The 14,709-nt window shown below is 43.7% G+C and overlaps 1 protein-coding gene across 1 annotated transcript in view; it reads right to left on the reverse strand.

The window, feature by feature from the left end:
* Window positions 1-14,709, reverse strand: part of LOC147113814 (slit homolog 3 protein-like) — a 714,603-nt gene that overhangs the window by 234,551 nt on the left and 465,343 nt on the right. The window contains exon 7 of the mRNA XM_085995157.1: window positions 12,428-12,499. Coding sequence (XP_085851283.1) covers window positions 12,428-12,499 — 72 coding nt within the window. The remainder of the gene's footprint in view (window positions 1-12,427; window positions 12,500-14,709) is intronic.

Here is a 14,709-nt window from a genome sequence, read left to right on the forward strand (position 1 = left end):
CTATTACTTACCTCTGCAGGCCCTCTCATTCATCTAAATGGTATTTTCCTTTCTTCTCACTTATTTATGTTGCAAGCATAACCGATGTACATTTATATAAAATATAATTTGCATTTTTGCAGCTACCTTACTGCAAAGGTTGAAAAATGAAACGACTTTGTTACATGGGGATGAGCGTCAAAGAAAATAATTTTCTTTTTAAATAATCAATTCAGAAAGCCGGCTGCTTCAGACAGGTACAGGACAATCCAAACTTCTGTGCATTCCCCCGTGACTGTGCTCTATTGTATTTCTCGCACATCTTTCTAAACACTGGTTTATCCTGCTCGATCTGTCAGCCTGCCCACTACGCTTCATGCTGGATTGCCTGCTTTGCAGCCTTTAAAGAGCAAAGGGGAAAAATTGGGTCGCGCCCCCTTTGAGGCGCTAACTTCGCCGGGGCGCTACTTTTAGCGCCCCGAAAAATTTAGCACCCCTGCACCCGAAATTCAGCAGTGCCGCCCCAAGAGGGAGGCGTCGTGCTACTGGAAGCGCCCTGCCTCCCTCCTGGGGCGCTGCGAGTGAATCTTGTGGCACCACGTGTCGCAGGCCTTCCTCCCCTTATTAAAGGGGAGGGGCCTAGCGCAGCGTGACCCGGGGCCCAGCTGGGCCACCAGGGATCGGAGTGCTGGCAAAAGAGCCCGGCACTCAAGAGAAGTGCCGGGCTCACGGAGCATAGCCGGCACCCCGTGGGGGGGCTGCACAGAAGGCAAAGCGGGCAGGTGCTGGCAGGCGGCCAGCAACAAAAATGGCCGCCCGGCACCTTCCCTTTAATTTGCGGCTCCCCGGCCACAGGTAGGCCCCCCTGACCCTGTTGGACACAGCGTTTGGCAGTAAGTCAGGGGGTGCTACCGAAGATTGCAGCTGGGGTGTGAGCGGGATGCTGCACACGGCGATGATGTCATGGCCGGCGGCGCAGTGCCACGGTGCGCTAATGGTTACTGCCGCCGCTAACCCCCCGCTGAATTTCGCGGGAGGCGTTAGTGGCGCCGCGCCCAGGCGCAAATCAACCGAATTTTTCCCCCCAAGTATTTTTCAGAACTCTTCTTACTTTACAAAAAAAAGCAACAAAGAACTCCAGTTTCTCTTTCACATTGTTTTTTAAAAATGTGTTGCCTATTTTGCCTACAGCCACCTCCACCTCCACTTCGTCTCCTGAAGGTGTTTACTTTTTGCTGGGGTTCCTCACCCAAGTAAGAATTGCATATGAGCGTCAGAAGGCTGTTTGCTCAAGGGGGGCATCACCGGTAAGCCCGATTCTGTCCTGTCCTGACATCCACACATAAGCACGTTCTAGCAGTGCTCACTATATAGCAATTAGGAGCAAGAGCCCTGGCTTATTTATTTTCATCTTCCTAACTCAGGGTACTGAGGCCAATTGTAGTGACCCAACCACCAATCCGGTCAAAATCAGCTCAACTCTGTACAATATGAATTTCTTTATTGATATAAAGTTTGCAATAACAAGACTTGCCAACCATCCATATTTTAAGTGGACATTCATCGATTGAAATCTGTCTCCATTATCCTCTTTCACCAAACTTTTGGTCACCTGTCCTAGTATCTCATGTGGCTCGGTGTCAAATTTTCTTTGATAACGCTCCTGTGAAGTGCCTTGGGATGTTTCACTACGTTTAAGGCACTATATAAATGCAAGTTGCTGTTGTTGTCTGTGTTTGAAGTTGAAAATCAGCTGTAGTTCCCCCATCCGCTCACTGCACACGCCCTGCCGTGCCATGTGGCTGCCATGCCTCGGTGGGGACAGGACTGGAGTAGCGGAGAGGGAGAGGTACAGGTACGATGGTTTTAGTCGTTACAGCTACATTTTTATTCACTGTTGGCACTAGCTCAAATCTGCAGCTCACATCAAATGTGCTTTTAAGAGGCAGGTGCCTTTAACTCCAAGCTAAGATTACAACAAATAATTTGGCAATATTTACTTGAAGAATTTGCTGCAAAGAGTAGTGAATTTGCAACAGGAACAAATTTAAAGCTGTGCAAAATGGAACTAAAGGTGTATAAAGTCCAGAGTTATTGCTTGATGCTTCTGATCTTCCGGAACTTAAGGTCAAATCAGGTATTATCACTCCGCGTTGCATAACTTGGTTACACCATGCACACACAGCAGGAGGCTTCGGGTTGGGCGCGATATCAGCGGTGTGCTGTGGAGCCTGCCCAACACGTCAGTCGGGAGGTCCACACCACTTCCAGGTGCGCCCCTCATTAACATTTTCTTGGGGAACTGCCATGCCCCCTAGCTGCTGCTCACCAGTCTGGTGGGGAGGAAAACCAGCCACCTAATTGCACGTAATAACAACAGAAAACGCTGGAAAAACTCAGCAGGCCAGGCAGCATCTGTGGAGAGAGAAACCTAATTGCACGTAGCCGGCTGGCAGGTAAGGCCTGTCAAGGGAGGAGCTGATGCCAGGAACTCCTACTCCTCTTGGCCCCACAAAGACCTTTTAAAAAAAAAAAACAAATACTTACCTTTTGGGAGAGGCCTGTAGCGATCCCTTTAAAGATAGGCCTCTCGACGCCTGGAAAAACTGCGACAGCCATACACCGTGCAAGCTTCGCTCATTTCTCCTGAAACTCGCCATCAGGGTCCTACAATAGATGTAGGACCCAATTTGCATATTTAAACAGACTCCCGCCTGTTTTAGGTGGGAATGCTGGGCACCCATTTAAAGGCTTGCCTAAAAGTTGATTCAGGCGGGAAAATGGATGCACAAGGTTTCCACCAGATTTTCAACTGCTGGTCATCGTTTCTCAGGCAAGAAACAGGCAACCGGCAGTTGAAAGTCTCCCCCATGGTATTTATCAAATGGCTGTTTGGGAATGATGGATTGTTTTACAATAATCCCATCCACTAACTTCCAAAGACAGGGCATGCAATTGGACTTTTAAATAGATCTTAACTCCCCTGAATGGCATTTATGCATCCACAAAAGAAATCCAATCAGTCAGCGTTTGCATTGTCAAAGATTTTTGCTGCTTGCTATTTAGAGCATAATCAAAGAAGCCTGAAGAATAGTTTACGATATCCCAGTAAATCACAAGCAATGGAAATCGCCCCCATAATGTGTCTGTATGGTGCAGAGGGAGGACTGCACTGATCAGCTGATCAGGTAGCAAAAGGAACCTCTTGACAATACTGTAAACTCATTAAAACTTCTGAGCACAAATTCACAGCGGCCCTGAGGTAATATTAGAGACAACCAAAACCAACACCACAGACAGAAGAATTACACACCAACAAATTCAATCAATATACATAAATAAGATATTACATTAATTTTGATTACATGATCTTTAGTTAATAAGTGAAATAAACTATATTACACTTGTGCTGAGGCTGGGAATGTACAATTTCTTTGTATCCTAGGTTAAAATAAACATCTGAGATTTGTCTTGCAGTATTGCTAACTTTCCCAATTCTCAAGGGTGACTCCAAGCAAGTCTTCAGGCTGCTATGTCTGGACTTCCTCTGAGAATTGCAAGTTTTAGCAAAGCCAGTCTTGCCTCTGTGTACCTCAGTGACTTTAGAATTCTCGTCTGAGATGCTGTTCATTTGCTGAAGAAACAAATTACATCTAGTGGGCTGGATTTAGTGACTATTCAAGATATTGGCATAAATATGGCTTTACCCAATTTAGGACATAGGCTTTAAGGATTGGAATCAGGATGGAGAGAAAAGAGATATGGGTATTTCAACCCTGCCGTGCAAAGCTTCTGACCGATATGAGTATTGTCTAGTGGAAGATACAGGTTTATAGGCTTATTAATTGAGTTAGCTTAATAATAGCTGTGAATGGACCCAGTTACCATCAGCAAAGGGAGGGATGGGTCACAGCCTTAGACTGACACTAAGGGACATATAGTTATATTAACTCGACTTTCTAGGAACATAGGAACAGGAGTAGGCCATTTAGCTCCTCGAGCCTGCTCCGCCATTTAATGGCCCAGAAATTCGGGTCGGGGGCTTCCTGCGGGTGTAAGCCCCCGATCTGCACTTAACTTGTGTGCCGGCAGTTGAGCTGTAGGGCCCCGTGGAATTCCGCTCCGGGGCCTGGCCCAGCTGCCGGCGCGCTGTGCTTCTGTGTTCCAGGAGCGTAGTTAGTGCGATGCGTCCCCTGGGATCACGTGAGCCATGGGCAGCCAACCGGAGGAGGGAAAAGCCCATTCATAAGATTGACAGGTAGACCTGTCAAAACTTATAAATACTACGGGCCCAAAATAGCAGTAAACCTTCAAATAATTTTTTTTTTAAATCACACTTTTTAAATAAACTATAAATTACATTAAATAACTATTTTAAATAATAATTTAAATTTTTGAAAAAAATAATTTTATATTATAACGGGGCTAAAAATAAACTTACCTTGCTTTAAAGTATTTAAAAATAATAAACCTGTGGAAAAAATGTTTTCATTTTAATTAATTGACCAATTACCTTGCAAAAAGCAGGCCTTACGCCTGCTTTTTAAATGTGTAAATCCTGCAGGCTTACCCTCCCGGGAAAACCTGCAAAAAAAAAACTAAGTTCAAAGCGCATGCGCAGCCTCCCCTGCGCACGCGTTCGACCTCTGAACCTCTTCGTTCAGAGGATCGGAAGTGCCGGTTTACCGCGCATGCGCAGTGCATGCAGGAAACCGGCAATTCCATTCGGCCTACGGGTGAGTACCCCGTGCGTACTCACCCGGGGAGAGCCGAATTTCTGGGCCATTGAGATTATGGCTGATCTGTGACCTAACTCCATATACCTGCCTTTCCCCCATACCCCTTAATACCTTTGGTTAACAAAAAGCTATCAATCTCAGATTTAAAATTAACAATTGATCTAGCTCAATTGCCGTTTACGGAAGAGAATTCCAAACTTCTACCACCCTTTGTGTGTAGAAGTGTTTCCTAACTTCACTGCTGAAAGGCCTGGCTCTAATTTTTAGACTATGCCTCCTAGTCCTAGAATCCCCAACCAGAGGAAATAGTTTCTCTCTATCTACCCTATCAGTTCCCCTTAAAATCTTGAAAGCGTCAATCAAATTGCCCCTTAACCTTCTAAATTCCAGGCAATACAACCATAGTTCTGTAATCTCTCCTTGTAATTTAACCCATGACGTCCAGGTATCATTCTAGTAAATCTACACTGCACTCTCTCCAAGGCCAATATATCTTTCCTAAGGTGTGGTGCCCAGAATTGAACTCAGTACTCCAGATGTGATCTAGGGCTTTGTATAACTGTAGCATGCCTTCTAATCCCTTGTATTCTAGTCCTCCAGATATAAAGGCCAGCATTCCATTAACCTTTTAAATTTTTTTTGTACCTGTTCATGACATTTTAATGATCTATGTACAAGGCTCTTTGGACCTCCACTTATTCTAGATTTTTACCATTTAGAAAGTACTCTGATCTATCCTTTTTAGGTCCAAAGTGGATGACCTCACACTTGCCTGGATTGAAATCCATTTACCACAGTTTTGCCCAATCACTTAATCTATTAATATCTCTTTGTAATTTTATGCTGCCATCTGCACTGCTTACTATATAAGTCATCCTCAGTTCCGAGGGACTGCCTAAGAAAAAGTTACTATAGTTACCACCTATCTTTGTGTCATTAGCAAACTTGGATATGTGGCTCTCTGTCCCATCATCTAAGTCATTAATAAATACACTGAATAGTTGAGGCCCTCTGTGGGATGCCACTAGTCACATCCTGCCAATTAGAGTACCTGCCCATTATCCCGACTCTCTGTTTCCGGCCGCTCAGCCAATCTTCTAATCAGGCCAATAATTTGCCCTCAATTCCATGAGCTTCAACTTTAAAGTGTTCCCAGAGTGTTGTTAGGTAGTGAGTACCAGGATTTTGATCCAGCAATTATGAAGGAACAACGATATTTGTCCAAGTCAGGATGGTATGTGATTTGGAGGTGATGGTGTTCCCATGCACCTGTTGCCCTTGTCCTTCTAGGTGGTGGAGGTCAAGGTTTTGCGCGGTGCTGTGAAAGAAGCATTTAAGAAAGGAGGGAGAGAGAAAATGGGGAACTACAGACCTGTTAGTCTGACATCAGTATTAGGGAACATGCTAGAATCTATTCTTAAGGATGTGGTACCAGGGCACTTAGAAAATAATAAGAGGATTGGGCAGAGTCAACTCGGATTTATGAAAGGGAAATCGTGTTTGACGAATCGGTTAGAGTTTTTTGAGGTTGTAACTAACAGAACAGATAAGGGGGAACCAGTGGTTGTGGTGTATTTGGATTAAAGAAGGCATTCGATAAGGTGCCACACAAGAGGTTATTAAACAAAATTAGGGTTCATGGGATTGGGGATAATATACTAGCAGGGATTGAGGATTGGTTAATGGACAGAAAACAGAGTAGGAATAAATGGGTAATTCTCGGGTTGGCAGGCCTTAACTGGTGGGGTACCGCAAGGATCAGTGCTTGGGCCTCAGCTATTCACAATCTATATCAATGATTTGGATGAGGGGACCAAATGTAATATATCCAAGTTTGCTGACGATACAAAGCTGGGTGGGAATGTAAGTTGTGAGGAGGATGCTAAAAGGCTTCAAGGAGATATAGACAAGCTAAGTGAATGGGCAAAAACATGGCAAATGGAATATAATGTGGAGAAATGTGAAGTTATCCACTTTGGTAGGAAAAATAGAAAAGCAGAGTATATTTTAAATGGTGAGAGATAGGGAAACTTTTGGAGTTCAGAGGGACCTGGGTGTCCTTGTACACGAATCACTGAAAGTTAACATGCAGGTACAGCAAGCAATTAGGAAAGCAAATGGTATGTTGGCTTTTATTACAAGAGGATTTGAGTATAAGAGTAAAGACGTCTTACTGCAATTATATAGGGCCCTGGTGAGACCACACCTGGAGTATTGTGTACAGTTTTGGTCTCCTTACCTAAGGCAGGATATACTTGCCATAGAGAGAGTGCAGCGAAGGTTCACCAGACTGGTTCCTGGGGTGGGGGGATTGTCCTATGAGAAGAGGTTGAGTAGACTAGGCCTATATTCTCTAGAGTTTAGAATACTCGAAACATGTTGTTGTGAACCAGAGGAGAAAGGAGGTTGCTTAACATTGTGCACTTTCAAGCAAGAGACACTCAATAGACATATTTTGAAACATACAAAATTCTTACAGGGCTTGACAGGGTAGATGCAGGGAAGGCCATGTTTCCCCAGGCTGGGGAGTCTAGAACCAGGGGTCAGTCTCAGAATAAGGGGTCGGCTATTTAGGACTGAGATGAGGAGAAATTTCTTCACTCAGAGGGTGGTGAATATTTGGAATTCGCTACCACAGAGGGCTGTGGAGGCTCAGTTGTTGAGTATATTTAAGACAGAGATTGATAGATTTTTGGATATTAAGGGAATCAAGGGATATGGGGATAGTGCAGGAAAGTGGAGATGAGATAGAAGATCAGCCATGATCTTATTGAATGGCAGAGCAGGCTCGAGGGGCCGATAGGCCTACTCCTGCTCCTATTTCTTATGTTCTTTATACAACTACTTCATTTTTACATTTAAAATATCTGCACCTCCATCTAGCTAAACTATTTTTGGTTTGATGGGCAGAGTTACAGCAGAGCTCAAAATGCTAGTCTATGCACCAAATAAGGTGTTAAAAATCAACATTTTCCTCATGAATCATATCCCCAGATTACCTTAGAAAATCATTCTTATTCCTTCAGCACTTGTAGCCTAGCTTGCTTTAGAAGTGTCTCAATCTGCCACAGTTGCAAACCATGCTTTCATCTACCTTAGATATAATTCCTGCAAGACAGCTGATGGAATATTAGCTGCTCCTGTAAATTATGAGAAGCCTCTGTCCCACTGCACTCTCAGTGTAACTATTTGTTTTCATATGTTACAGGCCTACATTCAAAGGCTGGATATAGAGGAAATCTTCCCACATTGTGCTTAAATGAATGTTGTCAGAAGTGGTTTCCATTTTGGAATTGTCAAAGTGTTAAACTTTTGCCCTAATATTTATGGGGAGGCAGGGAGTGAGGAGGAGAGAGATCGCGGGGGTGGGGGGGGGGGGGGGGTGGGTGGGGGGGAGCGGAGATCACGGTCGGGGGGGGGCGGGGGGAGATCGCAGGTTGGCATTGCATCGCTGGAGGGATTGAAGTTCAGATCACAGGTGGGGCTGATGTTCGGATCACGGAGAGGGATAGAAACATAGAAGATAGGAGCAGGAGTAGGCCATTCGGCCCCTCGAGCCTGTTCCGCCATTTAATGAGATCATGGCTGATCATCCAGATTCAGTACCCTGTCCCTGCTTTCTCTCCATATCCCTTGATCCCTTTAGCCTTAAGAAATATATCTAACTCCTTCTTGAATAAATTTAATGAATTGGTCTCAACGGCCTTCTGTGGTAGAATTCCACAGGTTCACCACTCTCTGGGTGAAGAAATTCCTCCTCATCTCAGTCCTAAATGGCTTACTCCTTATCCTTAGACTGTGACCCCTGGTTCTGGACTCTCCCGCCATCGGGAACATCCTTCCTGCATCTAGTCTGCCTAGTCGTGTTAGAATTTTATAAGTTTCAATGAGATCCCCTCTCATTCTTATAAACTCTAGCAAATATAAGCCTAATCAACCCAATTTCTCTATACGTCATTCTGCCATCCCAGGTTTCAGTCTGGTGAATCTTCACTGCACTCCCTCCACGGCAGGAACATCCTTCCTCAGATAAGGCGACCAAAACTGCACACAATACTCAAGGTGTGGTCTCACCAAGGCCCTGTACAACTGCAGCAAGACATCCTTGCTCCTGTACTCAAATCCTCTCGCTATGAAGGCCAACATACCATTTGCCTTCTTAACTGCCTGCTGCACCTGCATGCTTACCTTCAGCGACTGGTGCACAAGGACACCCAGGTCTCGTTGCACTTCCCCTTCTCCCAATCTATTGCCGTTCAGATAATAATCTTTCTTCCTGTTTTTGCCACCAAAGTGGATAACCTCACATTTATCCACATTATTATACTGCATCTGCCATGCATCTGCCCAATCACCCAACCTGTCCAAATCATACTGGAGTTTCGCTGCATCCTCCTCACAGCACACACGCCCACCCAGCTTTGTGTCATCTGCAAACTTGGAGATATTATATCTGGTTCCCTCGTCTAGATCATTAATATATATTGTGAATAGCTGGGGTCCTAGCACCAATCCCTGCGGTACCCCACTAATCACTGCCTGCCACTCGGAAAAAGACCCGTTTATTCCAACTCTTTGCTTCCTGTCTGCCAACCGGTTCTCTATCCAAGTCAATACCTTACCCCCAATCCCATGTGCTTTAACTTTGCACGCTAATCTCTTATGCGGGACCTTATCGAAAGCCTTCTGAAAGTCCAAATACACCACATCCACTGTTTCTCCCTTATCTATTCTACCAGTTACATCCTGAAAAAGTTCCAGTAGATTAGTTAAGCACGATTTACCTTTTGTAAATCCATGTTGACTTTGTCCAATCATGTCACTGTTTTCCAAGTGCTCTGCTATTACATCTTTTATAATGGACTAGCATTTTCCCCACTACCGATGTCAGGCTTACCGGTCTATAATTCCCCATTTTCTCTCTATCACCTTTTTTAAATAGTGGGGTTACATTAGCCGCTCCAGGTCCACAAGCAGTGCTGTAAAGGCACTTACCTGCTGGATCCGACACCTCCTGCCTCCATTAAGCTGCTGGGTTTTCCCAAGAGGGAAAATTGCATTGCTACCAACATGCCTGCTATAAGTGTATCAGCGAAGATGTAGTCAATGACACAGACTGTTGACTAGGAGGAGCAACTAAACTGTATTGTAATGTAAAGGAGCTGGATTAACATTACCAGAGTCATTAAAATAGAATGCTGGTCGAGAGCAATTAATACGCCTGAGCTGGATTAACAAACCTAGTTACATCTCAGCTTATGTTAGCCCAGCCACCTTACACACTATTGGAATTAGAAAGTCCCACTACTTAGTTCCTCCGATTAATTTAACATTTAAACAATAGCTTTCAAAATGAAAAAGAAATGGAAAAAATTGAAGGAATGTTAAAATGAACTTTAATCTATGGTTTTGAGTTGTCGTCAGAGGATTGTGACGGTGACACTGAAATGTGCATCACCACATCTAACTGCACGGAGTTCCAGTTTATTTATACATGACTCACTCTGAAGCTGAAAGTCAGTTGTTTAAGTTACCTTACTAAAGAAAGGAGACCTTACGGAGGATGGCTACCACTCCCACTCCCACCAGAAAACAAACGAGATGAATAAAGTCACGGATAAATAGAATCTAAAATGTCCAGGAAGATATTTATAGATACAAACATGCTCCCTGAGCAGTCATTATATCTTTTCTTTCCGTCACAAATGCTGGTTTGTGCAAGCAAGTGTTCAATCACATTGAATCACTGAGATTAGACAAGGAGGGAAAGCAGAAGTATAAAAGCACCCGTACAAAGTCAAGCCAGTCGACGGAGGACTGACAGCGGAGTCTTTACCAAGAGTGCCATTATTGGCCAGCATTGAATTAAATCTCCAGCAAACTCTTTTTTAGGCCGAGGTCACCACTTTGTACTGAACATGGCAGGAGTATTCAATCTGAAATGGCCCATTCTAATCCCCTTTTATGATTTCCTTCCTTTCCACATTTAATTACAGAAAGGAGATTAGTCAGCACTGCTCCCTTGAGAGTCAAGATGTTAAACAACCTCTGAAATTTAAAAAAAAACAGGGAAGAATGGGATTCTGCTGACCTGCCCGGAGGAGATCGATAGCGAGCAGGGGCAGATCGATTGCAAACAGCCAGCAGACTATAGAGTAGCAATAAAATCTCTACTTAATCAGGTAAATTAGCCTGCACTAACATTAATGTTTTCAAATCCAAGGACAAACCTGAGCTGCTGTCAATCCTAGGAATTGTCACCATCCCTTCATTTCACTTGTCATTTCTCCCCCAATTATTGCCAGTGCACATTTCTTTTTTGCCAGCAAACTGTGCTTAAATTCTACTCATTTCAGATAACAAGCTTAATTTTCTTGCACCCTAAATCTCTGTTGACCTGCCAAACATTGTAGGAACATAGGAAACGGGAGCAGGCCATTCAGCCCCTCATGCCCACTCCCCCATTCAATTAGATCCTGGCTGATCTGCACCTCAATTCCATTTGCCCGCCTTTGCTCCATATCCCTTGACACCCTTACCTAACAAAACATTATGCTACATGCAAGAGTCACATTTTGAGGCCAGCTAGCAGGTGTCACCCATCCAATTTTGGACTGGACAGCACCAGTTTTTGACTAATGTGTCCAGCAATATGTCGAAGAAAATCTGACAGTAAATCCTCAGAATTTTAAAACACGAGTCAAAAATTTTCATTTACTTTTGTGTCTCATGATGTGGAACCATTCAAAATTAGTTAATCTTTTCAACGGACTTTCATCAACAGCAAAGCAAATATCAGAACCTGAGCCATCCACACCATCTGCCACCCTATCTAACCCCACCCCGTCTGCTTCAGGATTTGGCAGGAGATGGTAAAATACTATTGTTGACTACTGCTGGCATTGTAGATTCATTGAAAAGTAGCAAGAGAAAGGTTAGAAGTGGTAGATATGCGGAAGGAACAGGTAAAATTAAGTTCCCCCACCCCCTAATTCTTTTGTTACTATAAACTATTTTCCCCAGGATTTCAAAACTGAGTAATCCTTTAGCTCGCTCAAGATTTCCTTCTTTCTATAGTAGGGAGGTTTTTAAATCTCACAATTGATGACATCTAATCATCGCTTCTTGATTTACCTCATCGCCACTCATACTCTCTACAACCTGGCTGGTGCTCTGGGTTCTTCATCTAGGTTTATCAATCTAGAAATAGTAATGCCATGAATCCAGAATCCTGACAGTCAACATCAGGCACTCAGCATACTGGTGCGTTCCTGTACATACACAAAATTGATTACAACTAGAATCAAAGAATTTCACAGCACAGGAGGCCATTCGGCCCATATCGTCCGTGCCAGCTCTTTGAAAGAGCTTTTCACTTACTCCCATTTTCTTGGCTTTTCCCCATACTTCAAAAAAAGATATACTTCAAATATTTATCTACTTCCCTTTTAAAAGCTGTTGTGGATTCTGTTGCCACCACTATTTCTGGTTGGGCATTCCATGTTCTAACAATCCTCTGCACAATAAGATTCTCCTAACCTCTATTTTCTTCCAATCTATTTGCTTGTGAACGGTCAAATGTTGGAGCCCATTGACTCAGAATATTGAGTCTATATATATATTATATATATATATCACGTCCAGTTCACAACACTCAAATTTGACTCTTTAGCTTTTGAAGAGTTGTAGTGTATGTCGCAAATACTTACAGCGTCCTCAGCTTTGGCATGTGATTGAAACTGGTCAACGGGATGAGGCTGATGTTGTTATTGTTGAGGGTGCTGAAAGACAAAGGAACAAATTCAAATTTATTTCAGGTCAATCATACCAAAAGGGAAAAAAAAGCACTGTATAGTTAATGTTGATATCTGGGGGTTTGACCTCCCTTTTTAAATTACCAGACACCCACTTCCCTTAGCCATGCATCGTCCTTTGGCCAAGAAACCAAACAGCTGACATATTGCTGAGCTTCAGCCTATGCTATTCTGCAATGGGTAACTAGGTGGTGTGCTAGAGGAGCCTGGAGTGAAATGGGCCTCCATCCATCACTGTGGGAAGTGAGCAGCCCTTGTCCTGTACCTTCCTCAGTCACTGAATTGAGATCATGACTTTGGCAAGCAGGGTCAAGAATCTATATTCTAGCACAATGTTATCCAATAGAAATTGCTGACTAGCCTTACGGCGACATTGTTTTAGTTCCATGCACTAATTTTAGTGGAAAATGCTTTACACACACACACTCTGAGTAAAAGTACTTCATATATATATTTATTTAACAAATATCTACCACCATTCAGTAGCCAAGGAAGTAAAGCACATTTAAAAAATACTCACTCTGCTTTATGTCTTACCATTTTACCAACAAAGGCACAAAAATGTTAAATTTCACATGCATACGCTGTGTGAATATGAGTATTGAGATCACAGGCCCAACGACAGTGTCTATTACTCATTGTTTATTCACTAATTAGAAATGCTATTAGCCACATCTGGATTCCCAATTAGCCACATGTATAGGACCACAGTATTCTAGCAATACTCTGAGCACTGCATATATCCCTAACAAAGTGAGTTGTTACACTGAAGAAGTTAACAGCTAATTTAGATATAGGGGATGCTACTAACCCTACCCAAAGCTGGCAGGGTCCTTTCTTTACATATATACCTGTCAAGTCCTGATGATGTCATTGTCACCTCACTACAATTTTAACTGGTGGCCTGAGCGGGGAAGCTGCTGTAGCTTTTCCGCCAGGTGAAGACAGCGGGAAGAGGAGCAGGGGCCAGAAGAGCCCTTTCGTGTGGGATCTGGAGGAGCAGCAGTGCTCCTTGGGGGCCCTAAAAATAAAAGTTAGGCCTCCTCTGCCATAGCCCCCCCCCCCACCTTACTGAACACAAGGCCCTTCCGAAGCCAAACTCGCCATCTATCTGGTGTCAGCGGACGGCATTTGGAACGCATAATTTTTGGTTGTTTCCCACCGACATACCCCCCCAGATGAGCGAGAAGTTGGCCAGCACGATATAAATGAGTTAAAATAACCCAGGGCTCATTTCTGGAACAGTGGGCAAACTCACCTCTCTACTCACCTCCACACGCCCAGGGTTAAAATCGGGGCCATAAATTCTAGAATGGCACTATCTTGTGTGCTCGTTGAGTAACTACCTGTCCCTAAATATATTTATGTTTGGAAATACAGTCTGATCTTTCCTGGATGATGTAAAGAATCAGAGAGGTAAAACAAAGTCCATTTAAAGGGAAGATCCCCTCAAGTTCTAATACATTACTTTACTGCACAAGACACAGCCCCTCCTACTGCACCAGACACAGCCCCTCCCACTGCACCAGACACAGCCCCTCCCACTGCACCAGACACAGCCCCTCCCACTGCACCAGACACAGTATACTGCAATGCAGTGGGATCAGTTTTGCATTATTCCAGATAGGAGCAAGTTTAGACAAAATGGGCCAAATGGCCTCCTTCTGCTCCACAAACTCCAGTGGTTTTACGATTGAATACTTTGCCAACATTCGGTGTTACTGCTCACTTCTAAATCATAGATACTTTAACAAGGTACCAGAGGGTGCCTGGTGTGGGTGGAACTCTAAGTGTGAACACAAGCAGAGAAATGTTTTTTTAAAGTTGGTGCTCGGAGTCGCACAATTTCATCTGAAATTGGCCGGAGAAGTAGCTCAGCCTGCACTGTTGCTCTAATAATCCTGACATTTCCCTCTATCTCCTGCAGTCAGCTGACTGATTCATCAATCCTCAGTGCGTCTCAGTGCATGTAATCTACATTGTGTGTCCACGGCAGCATGTAATTGCTTTAACATAATGATATTGCATTTAGCATGCAAAAGCCAATTACGGACATCAGGCATCTCCTGACTACACAACCGCTTCAAAAATTCCGAGGGAAAATTACCACAGTCAGGCCTTAACAAACTGTTTAATGTAACCCTGTCTGCTTCTATCTTTAAAGACAATTTTACAAT

This window comes from Somniosus microcephalus, chromosome 8, assembly GCF_052327205.1.
Source record: "Somniosus microcephalus isolate GS21.2 chromosome 8, FLI_Smic_1.0, whole genome shotgun sequence".
Classification (NCBI taxonomy): Eukaryota; Metazoa; Chordata; class Chondrichthyes; order Squaliformes; family Somniosidae; genus Somniosus; species Somniosus microcephalus.